Raw genomic sequence first — 20,995 nt, 5'->3', positions numbered from 1 at the left:
ATGCTGGAGCTCCATGCAGTTATATTTAGGTGCACGTTAAAGGGACACTAATGGCAAATATTAAGTCGACGTTGATTGCTGAAATAGCGGTCCAGAAACCTCGTAGTGCTACTTTTGTGCCAAGGAAGTGCGTATTTTGAAATAAAATCAAGGTTTAGTGGTCCGCATCGCATTAGCGCACTTCAAGTCACCCCCCTGAAAGAGGTCTTTCCGACGTCACTGTTGCCGTGCCCAACGTTGCCCGCCTTTACTGCGCGGCGGCGTGCACTGGCGGCGTGCACCATTCGGGCATCCTGCAACATCACATGCATGTGGCATTCTGTCCAACTTTCTGTCAGAGCGACTTTCACGAGCGTGCAAAACATACGCGGCAGTACGCATTACCGAAACTACCACTGAGACGCGACCACGTGAGCGAAGCCAGGCGCCGGGCGAACTGCAGTTTGGCTAAAACGGAACGTTTGAACCACGCGCGCCCGTTCCCCGTGGCAATGCCAAAGGGGTTCTTTTAGGGGCGAAGCTCCTTAAGGCGGCACCCGTTCGTCCCTCATAGTCGTAGTAGTAGTCGTAGTGCGTAACCAGTCTTACGCTTTGACCTCCAAGGTGGTGCCGGTGGGAGATTTTTCCTGTGCGTTGTTGAACAATAAAAAATTCGCAGCGTGCGCGTTAACTAAAAGCCGAATTCTTCTGTCTCTCATTCCCCATTAACAGCCATTGGCATGTTCCAGTAGGAAACGTTAGTAGAAGCAGAAGTGTAAGTGTTAGCTAAAAGCCGACTTCTTCTGCCTCTTATTCCCATTAGCAGCCGTTGTTTACCTCCAAGGTAGTGCCTGGTGAGATTTCTCCTTGCGTGATTAAACAATAAAAATTTTGTTCAAAACGCCGTCGATTGATGAAATAAACCAACGAAAGACGCCAGATGTTTTGTAAAAGCAAAACGAAAGAACGCCAGATGTTTCTAAAGCAAAACGAAAAGACGCCAGCTGCTTAACGAAAGACGCCAGATGTTTTCTAAAGCAATGGTTTTCTAAACAATGAAAATTCACAGCGTACATGTAAAATTAAAGTGAGCTGCAAGTCGTCATAACTCATCGAACCTTTAGTATAAACGCGCCCGATCTCACGTCGGTGATGATGCACTGGGCATAATTCACGGAAGATTCACGGTTTACCGATGAACCTCCGCAGCTTCGCCCACTCATCATCATTCGCTCCGTGGATATGCTGTGATTTTTTTTTACATGAATCAAACAGAAAGGAACAAGCAGCATTTTTTACGTCTCTTCATGCACGGAAGGTTCTTTTTTATTGCAGCTAGTTTGATTCCTATTGATTATTTGTAGTCGGACGCTCTCACGTCATCGGGACCATTTCCAAAATGTCCCACTCGTGGCGCACGTCGTGTGATAGACATCTAGCTTAATTTCTCGTTAAGTAGGGCACTGGTGTTGATAATGTTGCCGTTTTAGACGTTCTCATACATTGAGCTTTCATTCTGACATAAATTGCCATTTGCCTTTAATGTCCCTTTAAAGAGCACCAGATGGTCAATTTTTCCGGAGCCCTCCACTATGGCGTCCCTCATAATCACATCGATGTTTTGGGACGTTAAACCCCAACAATCATTATTAGATGCATCTTTCATAAGTGCTGCACTACTAGGTGGCGGCACTTCCCACTTGCACCCTTTTGTCTCGCGGCGTAGAGATTGCGCTAGCGCCCTTATAAGCAGCTGCCCTTTGGACGTTCGCTCGGAGGAAGAATAGTGGGAAATGAAGGAGCGCCAACGCCCAGAGGAATGCGAATAGGCGCGAAAACAACGTGGAGACGCAGCCGCTGGCTTCTCTTGCTTCCATCTTCCCGGTAGCTGAAGGACACTAATTCCTTCCGATGAGGATGAGCTTCTTTAGGTTGTTGTTGGGAGCCACCACAATCCTTGAATGTGACGGCGTGATAAGCAAAGGAATGCAAACCAAACCGGGTCGCAGACAAAGCCATCATCCGCATTTCCACCTTAGCTCTGCCATAGGTCGGCAAAGTCACTCTTGAGTTGATTCAATCAGGCGGGCCGTAAGTCTGAGTGAGTCAGAGTGAGCAACAGTTTGATTAGCGTAAGTCCGAGTGAGTGTGGCTGAGAAACGTTTAGTGACTCTGAGTTGGAGTGAGTCCAGTGGAAGAAAAGTTTGGCGAGCGTGAGTCCGAGTGAAGCCTAAGCGCAAAGTATATTTCGTGAGGAACTCTGAGTGAGCTCCACATTTTATGCCTACCTGTGAGCGCTGGATTCTCGGCTCAGATGAATCCCTCTTCACTTTTGGGCTCTCGGTGGTTCATGGCGCATTCTAGCCACCAGAGATAAGAAAACAGTATTGAGAAGGCGATGATATTTGGTTTCGAAGAAAGCAAAGGTGATTTCCGACAAAAGTGGGAGCCCGGTTTGGTTCTGCTGCTCTGAAAAAGTTCGTTACTACGTGCGCTCACGCCACCGAAGACGTAAATTTAACGTCAATAGATCGGAACATAAGCAATACGGCAGAATTGTAGATTTTAGGGTCATGTGTCGGGAGATCGCGACAACTGGTTAGGCGGCGTTAGGCGGCAGCGTTCACTAAAGGGGTTCCAACCCTCCATGGCTCGAGCTCGCTTTGACTCGTATGGCGAACAGCAACGCTGTTTTTAGAATAGAGGGAGCCGTCATTCTCGAGATGCATACAGTTCTTCACGAGCTATTTATATTTGTTTTCATTGGCGCAAATGCTTCAATGCCTTTTTGATTGCGCTCTACTGTCTCTATGTGGATTTTGCAATTTTCGCTTGCTTTCAATGGCGACTTAGCCTTATTGCCTATTTTATTACGTCCTAATCCAAATGTAGCTCTCAGTGGTTTCCCTTCACAATGATGTCATTGGCAAAACTGGTACTACAACATGTCCGGCGGTGTTTGTAAACACTGATGCGTTATTGTAGTTCAAATTTCCGTACTGGCTACGCATGTTACATACATATGCGGGCATACACCAGTAAATAAGATAATTTCGACTGTTAAAGCCCAAGATAAGACGCCTTAATTTAAATGCCGTCAAGTCTCAAGTTGCAAGAACGACGTTTTTACGATGGTAGAAGCCGTTAGATGCCATTGGCTTCTTCCTTCGTGTTCGTTCTCTTTTTCAGCCCGACGTAGCGGAAGACGTGACGGAAGAGAAAAAGGAAGCGCTGCTGCATTCGCTCTCAGACTGGCCTTCGGATGGGGCGATCGAGTTCAAGGACTACTCGGCCTCGTATCGACCAGGTGTCCTGCCCAACGTGCTGAGCAACGTCACATTCACAGTTCTACCCATGGAGAAGGTGGGCCATGCTTACCAACACTAGCAAAATGCGCGAACAATATCGCGCGCAATGTGTGTATTACACTGTTTTTCTTGCTGTGGGTTCGTCCTCACATTTAGTATTAATTACTATTATTAAATATAAGTAAGCAAACTACAACAAAATTACTTCAGTGGTGCGCGAAGCCTGAGCGCACAACAGAAGTAATTTTTTGTGGTAATTTACTTAGTAATACCTCATGATAATAATGGCTGGTTCTTTCGTGCTTTCTTTGCGTCATCACTGTACTGACCGCTTCTATAGAAAGGTAGGTAAGCTTTAGTATATTGTTAGGACGAATGTTGCCAGCATACACTCATTCTAAACGCGTATGACGTGTTGCCTTTGAGTGAACACTTCCTAAAAAATATCGGAGCTTAGTCGGCACCATTTAAATTGCAAGCGCGAACTGGGACAAGGACAAGTCAGGGAACGACACCATCACACAGAGCCGGTGTCATTCCTTTACTTGCCCTTGTTCCAGGTCGCAATTGGAACTTCAATGTTGCATATACACTGTTAAGATGTTTATTTCACGGCACTCGGCGACGATGCACAATAGCGACAGTGAAGGCAAAACACGGACTCTCAGCACGAGCGGCGTCCTTTCAGGAGCAGCCAAAGAGGACGATCCACTAGAAGGCGCTTGAGAGCGCAACCCATTAACTCAGCACTAGGGCTTCGCTACAATTACACGGGGTGCGCTAAGGCAGCCGCCCGGCGACCTAACAGCTTGTCAATATGAGCGGGTTATAGTAGGCCTTGAGGCACTCTACGTTGTCAATGTCGCGCCCTCGACAGCGCATGTCCGAAGATGGTTTGATCGGTCCGACCAGGCAGTTGACCGGCGATGTGCGCTCAACGACATGGGGGGGGGGGGGGGCTTCGTAGTTCGGAAGTATTTTTGAAGAGAGGCCAATTGCAGTAGCAGGGACCGAGAGCCATACAAGCGCTCCAGGGAGAAACGTGGGCTTAGAAGTGGTGGTGCCACCGCGAATGCTGTTCTGCCGCTCTTGTTCATGCATTGCAAAGGTCTTTGCAAGCTTGCACCACTCTTCATGAAGCCTGGCTGCGTCAGAAATAGGCGCACACTTAGATGGATACGGCTTGTATGGAAGTATCATGTCGATGTTGTACGACGGGTGCCTCCCGTACAGTAAGAGAACGGTGAAAAACCAGTTGTGCTCTGAGGGGCGGTGTTATAGGCGTAGGTGATGAATGGCAGAGTGGCATGCCAATTTGTGTGATCGGCGGTGACGTACATTGAGAGCATGTCGTCGAGCGTGCGGATAAAACGTTTGGTTACGCCATTCGTCCACGGGTGGTCAGCAGTAGTTTTGCGGTGAACAGCATGTCACTCTTTGAGAATGGCTTCGCCGACATCCGACAAGAAGACACGGCCTCGATCGCTGAGAAGCTCCTGGGGTGGACCGTGACGCAGTATGAATCGGTGTAGCAGGAAGGAGACATCACGCGCTGTAACCACCGGGAGGACGGCCGTTTCGGCGTATCGCTTTAGATCGTCAACAGCGACGATAGCCTAGCGATTACCAGCCGAAGCCAGAGGAGGTAGTCCATACAAATCGATGCCCACGTGACTAACCGGACGATTAGGGCAAGGTAATGGTTGTAGATCGGCTGGTGAACCATGCGTTGAAGGTTTTTTGGCGTTGGCAATCGGGGCAAAAGCGGGCGAACTGCTGCACGTAGCGGTACATCCCTCGCCAGAAGTATCGTTGTCGAATGCGGTGGTGATACCCCAGAATGTGCGCATTGCGGATCGGAGTGGAAGTACTCGCATATTTCAGAACGAAGACTGCGGGGTATCACAAGTAGCCACTGGCGGCCGTCTGCGTTGTAATTGCGTCGGTGCAGTAGGCCGTCACGAATGGCGAAATGGTGGGCTTGACGACGCAACGCGGGAGTGGTTGGTGTTGCCGACGGATCAGTCAGCAAGTCTATCAGTGAGGCGATCCATTTATCATTGCGCTGTTCGGTAGTGATGCTGCGAACGCCAATAGAAGAAACAGCAGTGTTAGATACTGAGCAGGGGGCATTGTCGTCAGGCAAGGCGGAGTGCGAGAGGGCGTCCGCGTCAGCATGCTGGCGTCCGTTGCGGTACAGCACGCGGATGTCGTAATCTTGCAGGCGAAGTGCCCAGCGGGCGATACGGCCCGAGGGATCCTTCAATGACGACAGCCAGCATAGTGCATGATGATCGGTGACGACATCAAATTGGCGATCATACGCATAAGATCGGAATTTTGTGAGGGCCGAGATGATCGCCGGGCACTCTTTTTCCGTGACACTGCAATTGGTCTCGGTTCTAGTAAGCGCACGACTTGCGTATGCCAAGACATATTCGGTGGACCCTGGTTTGCACTGCGCAACAACAACGCCGAGGCCTACACCGCTGGGCTATCTCGCGTTTCCGTCTTATTTCAGCTTAGTGGACATGAATCAAGTTCAGTCGTGCGTCCTGTCTGAACTCCTTTATTAGCGCTGATTTGACAACACATCAGTATGCATATTTGCTTTAGAAGGGCGTGTGGTTCAACTAGCTCTTTCATACTTGCAATAGAGGAAGCGCAAAGCTTTGCACAGGACGGCGAAGGAGGCACATTACTTGCATTAGACCAACTGAAGGCTCACGCGTCCGACAAAGAGGACTGTTGTCTTTCGCATAGAACCCTTGCGTAGGCGAAACACCCGAATCAGCGTGACATATTGACACTATTATGCGATCAGTGATCGCAAGAGTTCTGAAGAAGCAGGAAAAGATGGATTGTTTAGGTATGCTGCACTGTGGCGCAAAACTCGTTTTGTTTAATACGGGGAGGAGAGTAGAGAAGAAAGTGAAGCGCCGACCACCAAATGTTGATTGACACTCCCAGGAAGGTACATGGAAAAAGAAAAGAACGCGAAAGAAAAAAGAAATTCGGCAGACCCCACGCCTTTTGCGAATCGGATTTATATGAACTTGGCGGTGAGTGATTGTCCATGCTAAATTGGTTGCTTTGTGCCAGACGTTACGAGGTGTATCGACGTGTTTTTTAAGTGTAATAGTTGCGTGCATGTCGAGGACTTACCAGGAACGTCGAGTACACTGGCGTTTAGAGGGCAACTTATGGTCTGACGTAACGTCAGCGCCCACGTTAGAACAAATACGTTAGTATTATATAAACGAAGTGCACTTTACGGTGCGATGGTGTGAATTTCATACGGAACTTTCACTGGCGTATTCCTCCGGGGCCGCGCAACGCTTGCATATAGCTTGCTCAATCATAGAAATACAAATGTAGTGTTGATTAGACTGCTGTAGAAGGGGAGCCAACACTGGACCCACAATCGTGGTTAACCGAACATGACGCCTGTATCGTAGGGGTACATATGTAATGTCCATTTCTTTGTTATAAAATTACATAGCCAGCACTGCAACTACAACTGACGTTGCACCGACGTTACACTTGTGTAGGGTCGTTTTACAAAGCAGTTTGAAGACTTGGTGTGGATCTGTGGTAAATTACCTGACTGCAACGCAAAATGCTTGGGTTTGATTCCTGCTGCGATCCTAATTTTTATTCTTTGTATTCGTCGGGTCAACGCTGTCGATATTAGCTTTTCTTAACATTTTAGCATTTAAATAACCACTGTGTGTTCTCGCCGTTCCTGGGCAGATATAAACTGTAAATTACCTGTGGCGCATACCTGCATACCGCGGCGCATGGTAAACGGGTATGTGCCACGCGTGTCTTAAGGTAAGGGTTTGACGACGTATGCGACAGTATTTTAACATTTTCACATTATTAGCAATGCCTAAATTTAGTTGCTGAATCATCGGTAGACAAATGTAAGCGAAGCCAACACTGCAACAACAAAGGTTAATCTGAGGCGACGCCTGTACCGTAGGAGTACATATATAGTGTTTATTGCATTCTTGTAAAATTAGATAGCCAGCAGCACAACCGCAATGGACATTGTACCGACATTTCGTCTTCATAGGCTGTTTTTCCAAACCAGTTTATAGAGCTGGCGTAGCTCTGTGATACAATTGCTGACTGCCACGCAAAACACATGGGCTTGATTCCTGCTGGGATACCAAGTTTTATTCGTTCCATTCGCCGGGTCAACGCTGCCGATGTCGGTTTTTATAACGCTCTCGCATTTAAATTACCAATGTCTGTTCTCGCCGTTCCTGGGTAGACACGAACTGTCAATCACCTGTGGCGCATACCCGTACACCTTGACCCGTGGTAAACGGGTATGTGCCACACGTGTCTGGAGGAGAGGGCTTGACGACGCACGCGACAGGACGCTCATCTGGTAGTCGGCGCTTCACTTTCGTCGCTCCTCTCTATCTCCCCCCATATTTCACAGAATGTATTTTGCGCCACTGTCGAGCATATCTAAGCAATTCAAGTGCTGACTCGCCCAAAAAGAATTCCTTTTGACAGGAAAAGATAAAAATAGAAATATTACTGCCCATCGTAGAATAAATAACGTAGCAGGGCGAATTTCACATCTTTAGTTGGCCAGTAGCTGCATCACACTACATCAAATGGGACATAACGCTTGTGTTCCGTCGTCATTACAGTCCTGTCCTATGTTTTGCGCGTCTATACTCGGTAAATACATAATTAGATGGTGCACGGTTTTCTGCTGAAGTATAGCAGAATAAAGAACAAAATAATCATTTAAGAATTTGTCAGCTCCGTGCCTGCAGTCAAGGGCCTGATATTTGGAACTTAGATTTGTCATGCATGATGTAGATGGGGCATTATGCTTAGGTCGTTAAAAATCACCTTTTTCTGTACATTGTGAAAAGAAAGGGCATTGACGAGAATTCAGATTCTCCGACAGGCTCTTAGGGGAAAGGCCAACCTAATGCTAATAATAACGTCAGCGATATGTAAAAAAATAAAGCCTTTTGTCAGCAATTTTGCTTAAAGTTCTTGAACAGCTTTAATTGTATTGACTCAGGCGGCCTACAAAGCTAAGCAAATATTTCAGAAAAAGTTGACGCAGCAAAGCACGTTTCTCAGTGCGATTAGCCTTGTAATCTTGAGCGAAGCAACGAAATCATGGCTTCTTATGGGAGGACTATTGGCGTGGCATCATTACGGCCAACTTACGGCTATGCTAAACGCGAAGACGCGGGTTCAATTCTCGGTGAGGACGGCCGCATTAAGATGGGGACAAGTTAAAAATGACATCCGGTGGCATATGTTTAGGAGCCCGTTAAAGAAGGTTTAGGTGCACGTTAACGCCGGTGAAAATTAGTGCGAGTTAGTACTATGGCGCACCTATTAGTCATACCTTTGTCTTGGCATACAAGGCACCAGTGTTTATTTAAAAACCTGTTCACCGTATCTGATGAAACCTAGAACTACTGAGAGGAAAGGGTAAGGTGTTTAATACAAAGAAATATTTATGTAAGCTGGTGACAGCTGGCGGTGACAGTCAGCGACAGCTTTGCTACTCTGATGGCGACATCTTTTGTCAAGTGCAATTGTTTTACTTTTTTGCAATCAGAAAAGAGAACAGAAAACTACTTGGCATAGTGTTTTAGTATGGCCGGAAAACAGCCTACAGAAGCGGCTTCGTTCGTTATAACTTCAAACAATATTGGTGCTACGAGATTGGAGCGCGCAACCACTAATCTTTTTGGAGCTCTGGCTTGCGCTATGAACTACTTTGTTCAAAGTCAGTATGCGGAAGATGCAGTTAGGAGCATTACGAATTAATTAAGAACGCTGTTATATTTTTCAACTTTGCACCTTTCTTAGTCTATAGTGCAAAATGAACAACCTGAAGAACATTCAGGCCACGGAACCTCCCCATACAAATAGATACTTTTCTATCTGCTTCATTGCCTGAAGGAATGACACTTCCGCTTCTGTTACTCAAAGTGAAGGAGCGCTAACACGCATTGCGCCGGCAGAGACGCCGGTGTTAGCGCTCTTTCACATTCACTAACAGAGGCCGAAATGTCGTTACCTCAGGGCAAGGAAGCAGATAGACTGCGAGACACGTGGGCGCCGGATTGAGGATAGCTCTTCTCTTGATGTGCATCTTACGCATGTGTGAATGTTTATTTTAAATGCAAAGCATTTCTTAGCGAACTTCTGCGAGTTTGAGCGTATCTATCTATCTATCTATCTATCTATCTATCTATCTATCTATCTATCTATCTATCTATCTATCTATCTATCTATCTATCTATCTATCTATCTATCTATCTATCTATCTATCTATCTATCTATCTATCTATCTAGCCGCCTGCGACTTTACTTTGGGCTCTCCTGGCCGCTTCGTTAATAGGATATACACCAAAATTGGTATGGCGTAACGTGACTTCATGACGAATATAAATAACAGCTCATAACATGAAAATCATGATATCCATGTCATGAACGACATGATTTACATGCCACGGTTTTGGCGCTCTTGCGGCCGTTTCGTTCGTTTGATATATACCAAAATTGGTATGCCGTGACAATAGTGTATGACGAGCACAAGTGACAGGTCCTAAGCTGCAAATCATGACACGCATATCATGTACAGCATGATTTACATTCCACGCTCATGGTGCGCTTGCGGCCGTTTCGCTAGCTTGATATACACCAAAATTGGTATCGCGCGAGGTGACTGTGTGACGAACACAAATAACAGGTGGCAACATGAAAATCTTGACACGTATGTCATGTACAGTATGACTTACATGTCACGCTCATGGCGCGCTGGTGGCCGTTTTGCTAGCTGGATATACACCAAAATTGGTATCGCGTGACGTGACTGTGTGACGAATATAAATAACAGGTGGTAACATGAAAATAATGACACGCATGCCATGCACAGCATGACTTACGTGCCACGCTCATGGCGCGCTGGCGGCCGTTTCGCTAGCTTGATATACACCAAAATTGGTATCTCGCGACGTAACTGTGTGACGAACATAAATAACAGGAGTTATCATGAAAATCATGACATGCATGCCATGTAGGGTATGATTTAGATGCCACGCTCATGGTGCACTGCCGGCCATTTTGCTTACTGCATATATACCTAAATTGGTATGGCGTGACAAGGGTGCATGACGATAACAGATAGCAGGTCACGCATCGTACATGTGTAGCAGAATATATGTCTCCTTAGCATGGCATATACCAGATTATACACGCATGCATGTATGACAATCTCTCGATATGTAGCGAACTAGATGTCACGACATGAATGACTTCATAAGCCTCAATGACAAACAAGGCGATGTATGCTATTTGCTCTTTGCTGGCTGCTTCGCATTACCTCGATTCCCACACTGCGTGCGATCTGCCGATTTTTTTTTGTTCTGTTGTATCCGCCGCTTTTTGTGTATATATATTTTGTCATGATTTTGTAAAAATAAATAGTAGACAGTTAACGCTTGTGTCGTCCCGTGTCGTTCCGTCTACCTAGCTTTCGTCTATTGTCAGCGTGATAAAGTGTATAACAGTTTTGCTGTTTGAAGCCTTGCGAGCCTTAGTGCGAGATTCGCCAAATTTTTTTCTCGTTGGCGTGTTAAGTTTGAATGGTGCTGACCGCTGTCTCCGCAACGCAGGTCGGAGTGGTTGGCAGGACCGGCGCCGGGAAGTCCTCGCTAGTGCTGGCACTGCTGCGGGTGCTGAAGCCATCCGAGGGGCGGATTCTGATCGACGGCGTTGACATCGTGGATGTACCGCTGAAAAAGCTCCGCAGTAGCATTACTGTCATTCCGCAGGTGAGACCACCGCTTATGCCTTGCTTGGTTGTTTCTTAAACATTGCATGTTGGTTGATAAAAGAGGCAGAAGTAGTCGTTCTCACACTAAATCCTTTATAAGCGGACGTATGAAGGTGTGTATTACTGCATTTATACGTGAACTTACTTAACAGGATACTAAAACTCACTAAGAAAAGCGTTTCGTGAAATGCTTTGTTTCCTTGCCGTTGATGCAGCGCTTTCACGCGACATACGAGAGGCCAGTAGGGTTATCCTGATTCGGTGCGAATGCAGGCTCCATCCTGTAGGTCAGAAATTGCAGTCGAAACTGAAGCCTTATAAAAGCATCAAAACATTTCATCTTAACGTGCGAAGCAGCGAACGGAGACAATACACAAATGTTAGAAATGATTCGACAAAACCACCGCAGCTCTCGAAAGTGGATTATGAAAAATTAAAAGTCACAGTTTCGCCGCAAAGGCGAAGCAATCCATGCGATAGTAACAAATTACAAAATCACAAGAAGTACACGAAGCAGCTCGATACTTGCAGCGCGCCCATCAAGCGCAAATGACTCACGAAAAGAACACACACAGGCTGACCACGAACTAACAACGAAAACAGCTCGACACTTGCAGTGCTCTGCCCTGCTCAAACACAATGAAGGACGCTCGAAAAGAACGCACAGGTGTACACAGGACCAGCGCGAACCAACAACTGTCATAGTTACTTGTTTGTGTTTGAGCGACGCGCTACAACCCAACGCTCTTAGATATTTTTCTTTTCTTAAAAACTGCGGCGCCTGGAGTAGCGAAAGGGTTAAACAAATTGCTGGAGTGGCAATTACTGCTCAAGAGTGAAGTCGTGCCCACGAAAAGATGGAGTCAGCGGCCGCCATCTCAGTAGGGGCACGACCAACGCTTGGCGTTTGGTGAAGGAAAGCGAGTGTTTTCCTCGCGCTCCAGACCAGCTTAATATGGCAACTTTTACGGGTCAGATACTGCTATACCTGTGTCTTTGTGTTAGTAGTTTTCGATGATAAGCGTCGTAGTCATGGCAAATTTCATTGGAGATCAATCGTCAATACTCCTCTCGATGGGTTACTTTAGTCGTTAAAGGGGTCATGAAGCACCCCTTGGGCTTGTTGAAAAAACACAACCTGCGGAAAGCTGACACGGCTATGAACTGCTGTGCAAAATATTACAGTCGTGCGCGCCGCGTAAAGGCCACAAGCGGAGCGCGAAGTTGCCGTTTCCTCAGGCGCCCTCGTTTCAAACAGAGGCCGGTTCTCACTCTCGTCGGTGGGCGGGGCGTCTGCACGTTGACGTCGCGGAGACATAGCATGCTTATTGGTCGATAGCCGGATGAGATGCGCTTCTTGCCACGGGGTGCCACCACTTGCCCGCGCCGCACTCCTCAGTCTGCTAACACGCTAGCCGCACTCGCGCATGCGAATCACAGCGGGAGAGCGATCGCGTTTTATGACGCGCGCTGACGTAACTTCTTACCCCCGTGCCATCCCTGCCTGTCTAGCTTCCAGTGCGCTCGTCGGCACGAGAAAAGAGAGAAAGCGCCGAAAGCGTGCGCCAAACCCCCGTAACTCCGCCGATTCTTGACGGATTCGAGAAATTTTTGCGGCAATCGATTTGGGAGGCAGTAAACTCCGATACTAAGGTCATTAGATGATTAATTAGAAAAGTGGTTCATGACCCCTTTAACAACGATATTTTATTAATTAACGTTGTATTTAGACTAACAGATTAAAGCCATTTGATCACTAAGTAGGCACCACCAAAAAAGAGCATGTTTCCGAGATATTTGGTTGGCAAAAGCTGCCTTCACTTTTGCTGGCAAGGCGTTGCGAGAGCCTCCACTGTAGAATTTTTGTCAAACCCCTATTTTTTTTAAACCTCCTTCGGAGTGGCCCCTCTGTGTCTCCTGCCGCGCGGTGGCGTTCGAGGCATTGTTTAGCCGGCGTTCCACATCGCGTGTGGGTGCAGAAATGGGCCACTTTTTAGTGCGCGTCTCGAAGGCACTTTTCTAACAGAAGCAAAATCTAGGAGCATTGCGGTAAAGCGCGCCTTGCGGCAATCTCGTAGATGAATCTGCTCACGCGAAAGCACCCCCGAGATCTGCATACCGCCAGCGTTAAATGATGTATATAAATTGCTCTCCGTTAGTATTCTACGCAATCGGTGGCGCGTGACCGAGTTGTTTAAAGCGGCGCGCTGAAGAGCTAAGGGTCGCAGGTTCGAATCCCGGTGGCCCACTTCGAAGTTTTGCGTGTGATTTAGTTTTCTTTGTTGGTTTTATTTATATATACATACATATCCAGGACATGACGGCGACGGCAACTGGGAAAATTATCCGAGAGTGTTCATATAATTGCTATCGCAATAAAAACATCAACAAACGAAACAAAACAAAAACAAGGGGTAGATACGCGCGCCATAGCATGCCACGTGTAGTAATTACTTCCACTGGTACGTATTCAGAACATTTTACGTTGAGCTTCCAAAAAAGAAACTTCACGGTCGTTGAGTACAGCTGATCGTTGCCTAATACAATTCGTGTTGCCCTTATGGATAAGGAAAGCTTCGGTGATCTCTCTGGTCACCTGATACCAATTATTTGGAAGCACTTCTGTTTTATTGAAAAGCGGCATGCAACCTTATTTAGAGCAGCGCCAATTAATGTGGGATTTAATGTGGTTTGTCAGGGACATTTTGTGTTCCAAAAGTCGTGCATTGACGCACGAGCCAGTTTGGCCGATGTACATCTTTCCAGACGACAAAAGCAACGAAAACACAAAGTTAGTTCTACACCCTATAAACCTTGAAGTACGTTTATTCGTGCACCCAAACCAATTATGCGCGCGAAGAAGTGCGTAATCTCAAAGAAAAATGCCGGTAGCAGGTAAAGCTTGAAAGTTATTTTATCTTTCTGCGCCAAACAAAGTCGGGATAATTTATGCCAGGCTAAATCGCAAAATGTCGCCAAGAATATTCGGCTTGGGTAAAGCGTGCTTCTAGGTATGTAGTGCTAAGGACAGCCGTTGTGTACTATATTGCTCTGTCATGTGGAAACATGTAGTTAGGCTAAACATGGCGGTGCGTTAACACACAATTTTCGGAACACAAAAGGTCACTAACAAACATACATTCACACATTAAAGTGCATTACTTAACACGTGGTTCCATCCCGCATTTCACTGGAACGCAAATACTCCCAAATCATAGGGACTAGATGACCAATGAAATACTCGAATGTTTCCGTATGAATGAACGACAAAGGGGAAATTTATCATCCAAGGATCAGCTGTACTGAACGATTGGGACGTTTCTTCTTTTTCGAGGATCAGAGTTCTAACTTCGTATTACTGAAAGTCAGTGTTACACGTAGTACGCTGGGGCGTATGTATATTTACCCTGTATTTTTGGAAATGAACTAGTTGCGAGAGCAACGGCGGTCCTGTAGAAGCGTTTCTTCATTCTGTATTTCGTCTCGTGCGCTGCTTCACACGTTAAGATGAACTGTCACCAACTCGCCGAACTTTCAACTTTACTGGACATCCACACCGGTTATTGAAAGAGAAAGGACAAGTAGGTGCAGCATGCCAGACTATCTATAAAACCGATGGTATCGCATTGGTTTTCCCGCGCAGCAGTTGCCTTCCGTCGGATCATACTGATTACACGGTGTCTCGTGAATGAAACTGTCGTGCCCGGCAGACGCATCAAAAACGCCAACGCACTTCTGTTAAACGCGAAGCATGTCATAGCAAATCATTGACACTTTGAGCGTTTCTATCTATCTATCTATCTATCTATCTATCTATCTATCTATCTATCTATCTATCTATCTATCTATCTATCTATCTATCTATCTATCTATCCGCCTACATCTGGGTGCTCTCATGTTCGCCTCCATAACTTGGTGTAGACCAAAATTGCCATGGGAGGGCAAGAGGATTTGACGAGTATGACTGTCGGGTCATGGCATGAATAACGTAAAAATCCTGTCGCGTACGTCGTGGAACCCTTTCCTCCAGACACGTGTGCAGGTGTCTGTGCGTGACCGCCTGCGACCTGTAAATCCGGCGTCCCTTAATAGCATATATCCGGAAATTTACCCGAACAGTTCTTGCCCAGCCTGTGACGAGGCTGCTACTTTTTCTCACATGCTCTGGGAGTGCGGGTCGTTGGGCCCGAAGTTCACCAAGGAAGAGTGGGACGCGCTCCTACGAAGTCCCGTCCATGAGGACCAAATCCTGGCCGTCCAGCGCGCTCGTGATCGGGCCGGCAGGCTAGACCTGTCGGTCCCGTCGCGAGATTAACCGGCTGCGCGATTATTCGCGCTTTGCTGGACGAAATAAACGTTTATTCACTCACTCACTCACTCACTCACTCACTCACTCACTCACTCACTCACTCACTCACTCACTCACTCACTCACTCACTCACTCACTCACTCACTCAGACACGTGTGGAGCATACCCGTTTACAACACGCCGCGGTGTACGGGTATGCGCCACGGGTGACAACCAGTTCGTATCTACCCAGGAAAGGCGAGAACAGACATTGGTAATTTAAATGCGAGAGCGTTATGAAAACTGACATAGGCAGCATTGACCCGACGAATGGAACGAATAAAACTTAGGATCCCAGCAGGAATCAAACCGAAGCAACCTGCGTAGCAGTCAGGTATTCTACCACAGAGCTGCGCCAAGCCTATAAACTGGGTTGAAAAAACAGCCTATGAAGACGTAATGTCGGTGCCATGGAGGAAAAAAAAAACCAGGAGGGAGCGTCACGTGACATTTTTGAAGCCCAGCCAAAAGAAATGAAACAGGGGCATGCTGGGAAATGAGCACCCTCACGTGATAGGCAAGCGGTGAGAGGGGGGGAGCGGCGTCCGAGGAGGTTGGCTTGTGGACGCTAGACGCGCGCGCTCGTCAATTTTTGTTTTTTGTTCATGAGCCCACCAAAAAAGGAAACGAAACAGGAGCATCATGGGAAGTGAGCCTCGAGCCAGCGGCTTCGGAGGAGGTTGGCGCGGCTTCAAAGCTTCAGAGGAGGATTGCGCGGCTTCAGAGGCGGTTGGCTTGTGAACGCTAGGCGCGCTCCCTCCTATAATTTTTTCTTTCCTCCATGGTCGGTGCAATGTCAATTGTGGCTGTGGTGCTGGGTACCTAGTTTTACAAGAATGCAATAAACACTACTTATGTACTCCTACGGTACAGGCGTCATATCAGATTAACGTCTGTGGTTCCAGTGTTGGCTCCGCTTACATTTGTCTGCCGATGATTCAGCAACTAAATTTAAGTATTGCTCGACCTAGAAGGAATACGTCAACGAAAGTGACGTATGATATTCACACACACATGATTACACCATAAAGTGCACTTAGTTTCCATACTACTGACGTATGTACTCTAAATCGAGGGCTGACGTTACGTCCCACCATAAGCTACCCTTTGAACGCCAGTGTTGTCGACCTGCCTGCTAAGCCTAAGATGTGCTTAGCCATAGCCATAGCCATGGGCATAAAATACAGCATAGAAGTACTCGTCGGCTGCTTCGCATGAAACAGATTCCCATAACGCGTGGGAGCTGCCGATTTTTTATTTTCAGTTAACGACGCTATATTATATCATCGCCTGCATGCTTGCAAAACGCAGTGCTGAGACCATCCTGCCGTATGCGGCCGGACGGTAACCGGGAAAGCTATTGCTTTTGTTCTTGCTTCCTAATGCGAACAAAAAAATTAAATACGACGCTTCGCGATGTAGTTTGACTAAGAGAATTTGGGGGGTTGCGAACATTTACTTAGTAAACCTGTCTACAAATCCTATCCTAGCTGTGGGGCTTTTTAGTAGAACCATGGCCGCGCTGGAAAGCAGCGTTCCATCCAGCGCGGCCGTGTTATAAGAAAAATTACTTGTTGCTAATGTCGCTTTTGTACTTGTCCCTCATTGCCTTCTATACTCCATCTCACAAGCTGGTTGCAGCAGTGTGGAAGCTACGAGGAGTAAACAAACCACATGCTTGCGCAGCAAAACACAGTTTCGTTTGTAATTGCATTATAATTGGAGAAGGTGCTACGCGCTACTTCATAGCAATACGTCATGCGCTAAGCAGGATTCGCATGTACGTCACGAGCATTTATTTATTGCATCGGTAACTTCCGATAATTGTGATGACGAACCAACATGGCAGCGCCAGTGCAGACGTATTTTTCAGGGACTTTATGCAGACGCGATCACCCGCTTCAATGTGAACTCTCGCTTGCTACTTGCCCACTGTCCGGACAGCATTAAAGAAACGCTGGAATCTGCTATCGCTTTGTGCCATCTCACGCTGAGGACAAAGTATCAGGCACGTTTTCTCCTTATTATTGATATTAGCTGTCTCTTCAGCCATGCCTGCTAAGCCTTGTCGCCGAGAATTTGCGACTGAATCTTCGAAACAGTGCAAAATAGACCCGAATACATTGCTGTTGAAGCACCGGGACGCAAATATAACGCTAACGCATGCGTCAGTTTAGAGCTACGGCCCACAGAGCTCTTGACGGCGACTTCTTAATTTTGAGTCACAACGAACCAGCGTCGACGTGTGCTGCCGTGTTATTTTTCTTTTGTTTTTTCCGGCGCTACCGCTGTTGCCCAACGCTAACAGCGTTGGTTGCTACCACTTGTTCGTGTCACTCGCCCAACGCATTTTTTTTTTTTGCGGCGCTGCCGTTGCTGCCCAGCGCTAAGAGCGTTGGTTGCTCCTGTGTGATCGCTCTACTCGCAAAACGCGTTACGGTTACGGGGACACCGAGCAGACGACGCGGCGCGGATGAATACATCGTGAGGTGTGCTCACTCTTCCTATTGGCTGAGCAGCCCCGTAGCTTCCACAGTGCTGCAACCAGCTTGTGAGATGGAGTATATGTACGTAGTGTGCGATTAGTGCCTTGTTGGCTGTTTTAGGGAGCGCTTATTGATCTCCTATTCACCTCGGGATCTTTGAGTGGCGCCCTCTCGCATGTGAAGTCAGAGAGAGGACTCGGGTGCCGCTTTTCGCGCGCGCGCTCGCGACGTGAAGGCTGCTCGAGGCTGCCGGCCAGTCTGTTCTCGCAGGGTCCCTTACGAATTTGCCTAAGACACGCAGCAAGAAACATTTAGGAGGTGTGACTCCGCTGCCCGAGGCGACCAGATGCCGTCACATTGCCGGTGAGCCACTTCATGCTGGCGGCGTCTGGCGGCACGCAAGAGAATTGCCGCCGTTTCGGTTTCCGTGGAAACCGGCCACGCGCGTTGCTCCCGCTCCGCCGCAGTCACGCAGCATGGACGCGGAGCGCATTCGTTGCTTGCTCCATATCTTTGCTGCAAGACTTGCGCCCGCTTTTGCAGGTTTCAACAAAATACCTGCGCCGCATCTTAAGCTAGCAAATGCCGAAGAAGAACATACTGCAAGGTAAATGTAACTGGTAGCGAAGCTTTCATAGAAACCCATATGGTCAGAAAATGGCTGCTCATCAGCTGCTCATGGGGCTTAGCGCCATCTGTGGGAGGAGGGAACACTTCCGGCGGAACAAAAAATAAAACGGATGTGATGCAACATTCGGTAAAAAAATGACGTCATTTTGTTGGCACTAGCGTGAAAATTGACCTCGCAATAGCTTTCTTAGGCCCCTGATCGCTAAGGACTCGCGCTACGGCGAGCCGGCAAGCCCTTCGCGAGTGCGCTTGAAGCCAATGGTAGCTAAACTAATATCGACTCGTGATTAAGCAGCGGTGTTTAAGTGTACAGCCGTCAATTCCCCTTGGTTTTACCAGGAAACCTTATTCTTCGCGCTTTTATTCTGCGTTCGTGTCAGCATCCACGGCATGAACAAAGGAGGCCGCAGCGTACCTCTCATGTTTGCAGCGTTGCTTATTTGCTTCGAACATGCGCAGCGGACTTCAATAGCGCATTGCATGTGTGCTTGAGTTCTAACAAGAAGAAATGACGCCTGGTCACTCCAAAATTTCAGTTTTATTCAATCGTCACAATAACGCAATTTTATCATACCCTACACAATGAGCAATAAATGTCGTAAAAAGTACAAAAAGTGCGTACACTACGTGCACTATGTTTTGCCTTATGTTCCGATAAATTATCCTTACGTGTAACGTATCAAGGCATGCGAATTGTAGCAGGACAGACAAGTTAGCGATCTGCCCACCGATAACAGGAAAGATAGTAGGCACAGCGAGTTCACGATTTTAATAATAATAATATCTGGGGTTTAACGTCCCAAAACCACGACATGATTATGGGAGACGCCGTAGTGGAGGGCTCCGGAAATTTCGCCCACCTGGGGTTCTTTAACGTGCACCTAAATCTAAGTACACGGGCCTGAAACATTTTCGCCTCCATCGAAAATGCAGCCGCCGCGGCCGGGATTCGATCCCGCGACCCTCGGGTCAGCAGTCGAGCGCCATAACCACTAGACCACCGTGGCGGGGCAGCGTGTTCACGAAGGTAACCGGGCAGCAGGAATACTTATCCATGAAAATCCAGCAAGCACACTACTCCGAACCGTTGTCCCGGTGTCTTATCCAGAAGAGAGGGCTTGCCGGGCATGCGCGTGTTGTTATTGCATCCTTGGATCACCACACCGTTTCTGCGAGTACCGAGGAAAGCGTTCGGCCTTAAGTGTTAGCCGCGCCGTGCCGTTGCCCGTTCAACACCGTAACCAACACGTTCACCAACGACGAAACGCACCTCGCAACTTCGCGCACTGCAAAAATCAACTTCTCATCACAACAATTCGAAGAACGCATGCAAGTGCGAAACACCGGAGCACGTAAGGGGGCATATCGTCGCAGACGAACTTACGAGCGCGCCTTTCCATGCACCGCAAGGGCTGCACTGAATAACAATGACGTGCGCCTCTCTTCAGGGGTCGCTAAGAAAAAAAGTTTTTCGTAATAATTAAACACTGCCGTACAATCTTGGCACATTAAACCTACATTACATTATTCGGGAAATAAAAGTAATTTTTAAAACATAAAGATCCCTTTACCCTTGAATAAAACTTGGTGTTTCGCCATTAGTGTTTGTTTCCTCCAAACACCGTCGTGCTTCAATCGCAGCACCCATAACTCCCCATGCTGGTGTCGATTGCAATAGGTTTTGAACCGCTTTTCGCCCGAAGCTTCGCGACCTATTTGAATGGACTTTGCATACTGTGCACAGCATAGGTATTACGGCCCCGGCCGCTACATAAAAAGAAAGGTTACTGAGAAAGCAATCAACAACAAAAAAAGTTGCGTGCCCGCTGAAGCAAACGCCGCTGTCGTCTGCTTACGAACGCTGCTAAAGAACATGTGCGCGGGCATGCCAAGGTCGATCCAACAAGGTCGCGAAGCTTCGGGCGAAAATCGGTTCAGAACCTATTGCCAGGGACATTAGCAAGGGTAGTTATGAATGCTGCGACTGAAGCGCGACTATGTTTGGAGGGAACAAACACTGATAGCGAAAAACGAAGTTTTATCCAAGGGCGAAGCAATGTTTTTGTTTCACAAATGACATCTATTTCCCGAACAATGTTATGTAGGTGCAATGTGCCAAGAATGTACGACAGTGCTTAATTATTTCTTTTTCTTAGCGCCCCCTGAAGAGAGGCGCACGTCATTGTTATTCAGTGCAGCTCTTGCGGTGCATGGAAAGGCGCGCTCGTAAAGTTCGTCTCCGTCGCCCCTTACGTATTCTGGTGTTTTGCACTTGTATGCGTTCTCTGAATTATTGGGGTGAGAATTTGATTTTTGCTGTGAGCGGCGCTGCGAGATGCGTTGCACCTTTGGTGAAGGTGTTGCGGTGTTCAACGGCAACGGGACGACCCGGCGAACATTTAACGCCGAA

General features: G+C 47.4%; 1 protein-coding gene across 1 annotated transcript in view; it reads left to right on the top strand.

Moving 5' to 3' along the window:
- LOC119372544 (ATP-binding cassette sub-family C member 3) overlaps positions 1 to 20,995 on the top strand; it is a 172,193-nt gene that overhangs the window by 138,181 nt on the left and 13,017 nt on the right. The window contains exons 23-24 of the mRNA XM_037643025.2: positions 3,169 to 3,342; positions 10,961 to 11,119. Coding sequence (XP_037498953.1) covers positions 3,169 to 3,342; positions 10,961 to 11,119 — 333 coding nt within the window. The remainder of the gene's footprint in view (positions 1 to 3,168; positions 3,343 to 10,960; positions 11,120 to 20,995) is intronic.

This window comes from Rhipicephalus sanguineus, chromosome 10 (genome assembly GCF_013339695.2).
Source record: "Rhipicephalus sanguineus isolate Rsan-2018 chromosome 10, BIME_Rsan_1.4, whole genome shotgun sequence".
Lineage (NCBI taxonomy): Eukaryota > Metazoa > Arthropoda > Arachnida > Ixodida > Ixodidae > Rhipicephalus > Rhipicephalus sanguineus.
The sequence above is the reverse complement of the archived record's forward strand: the minus strand, read 5'-3'. Positions and strand labels throughout refer to the sequence as shown.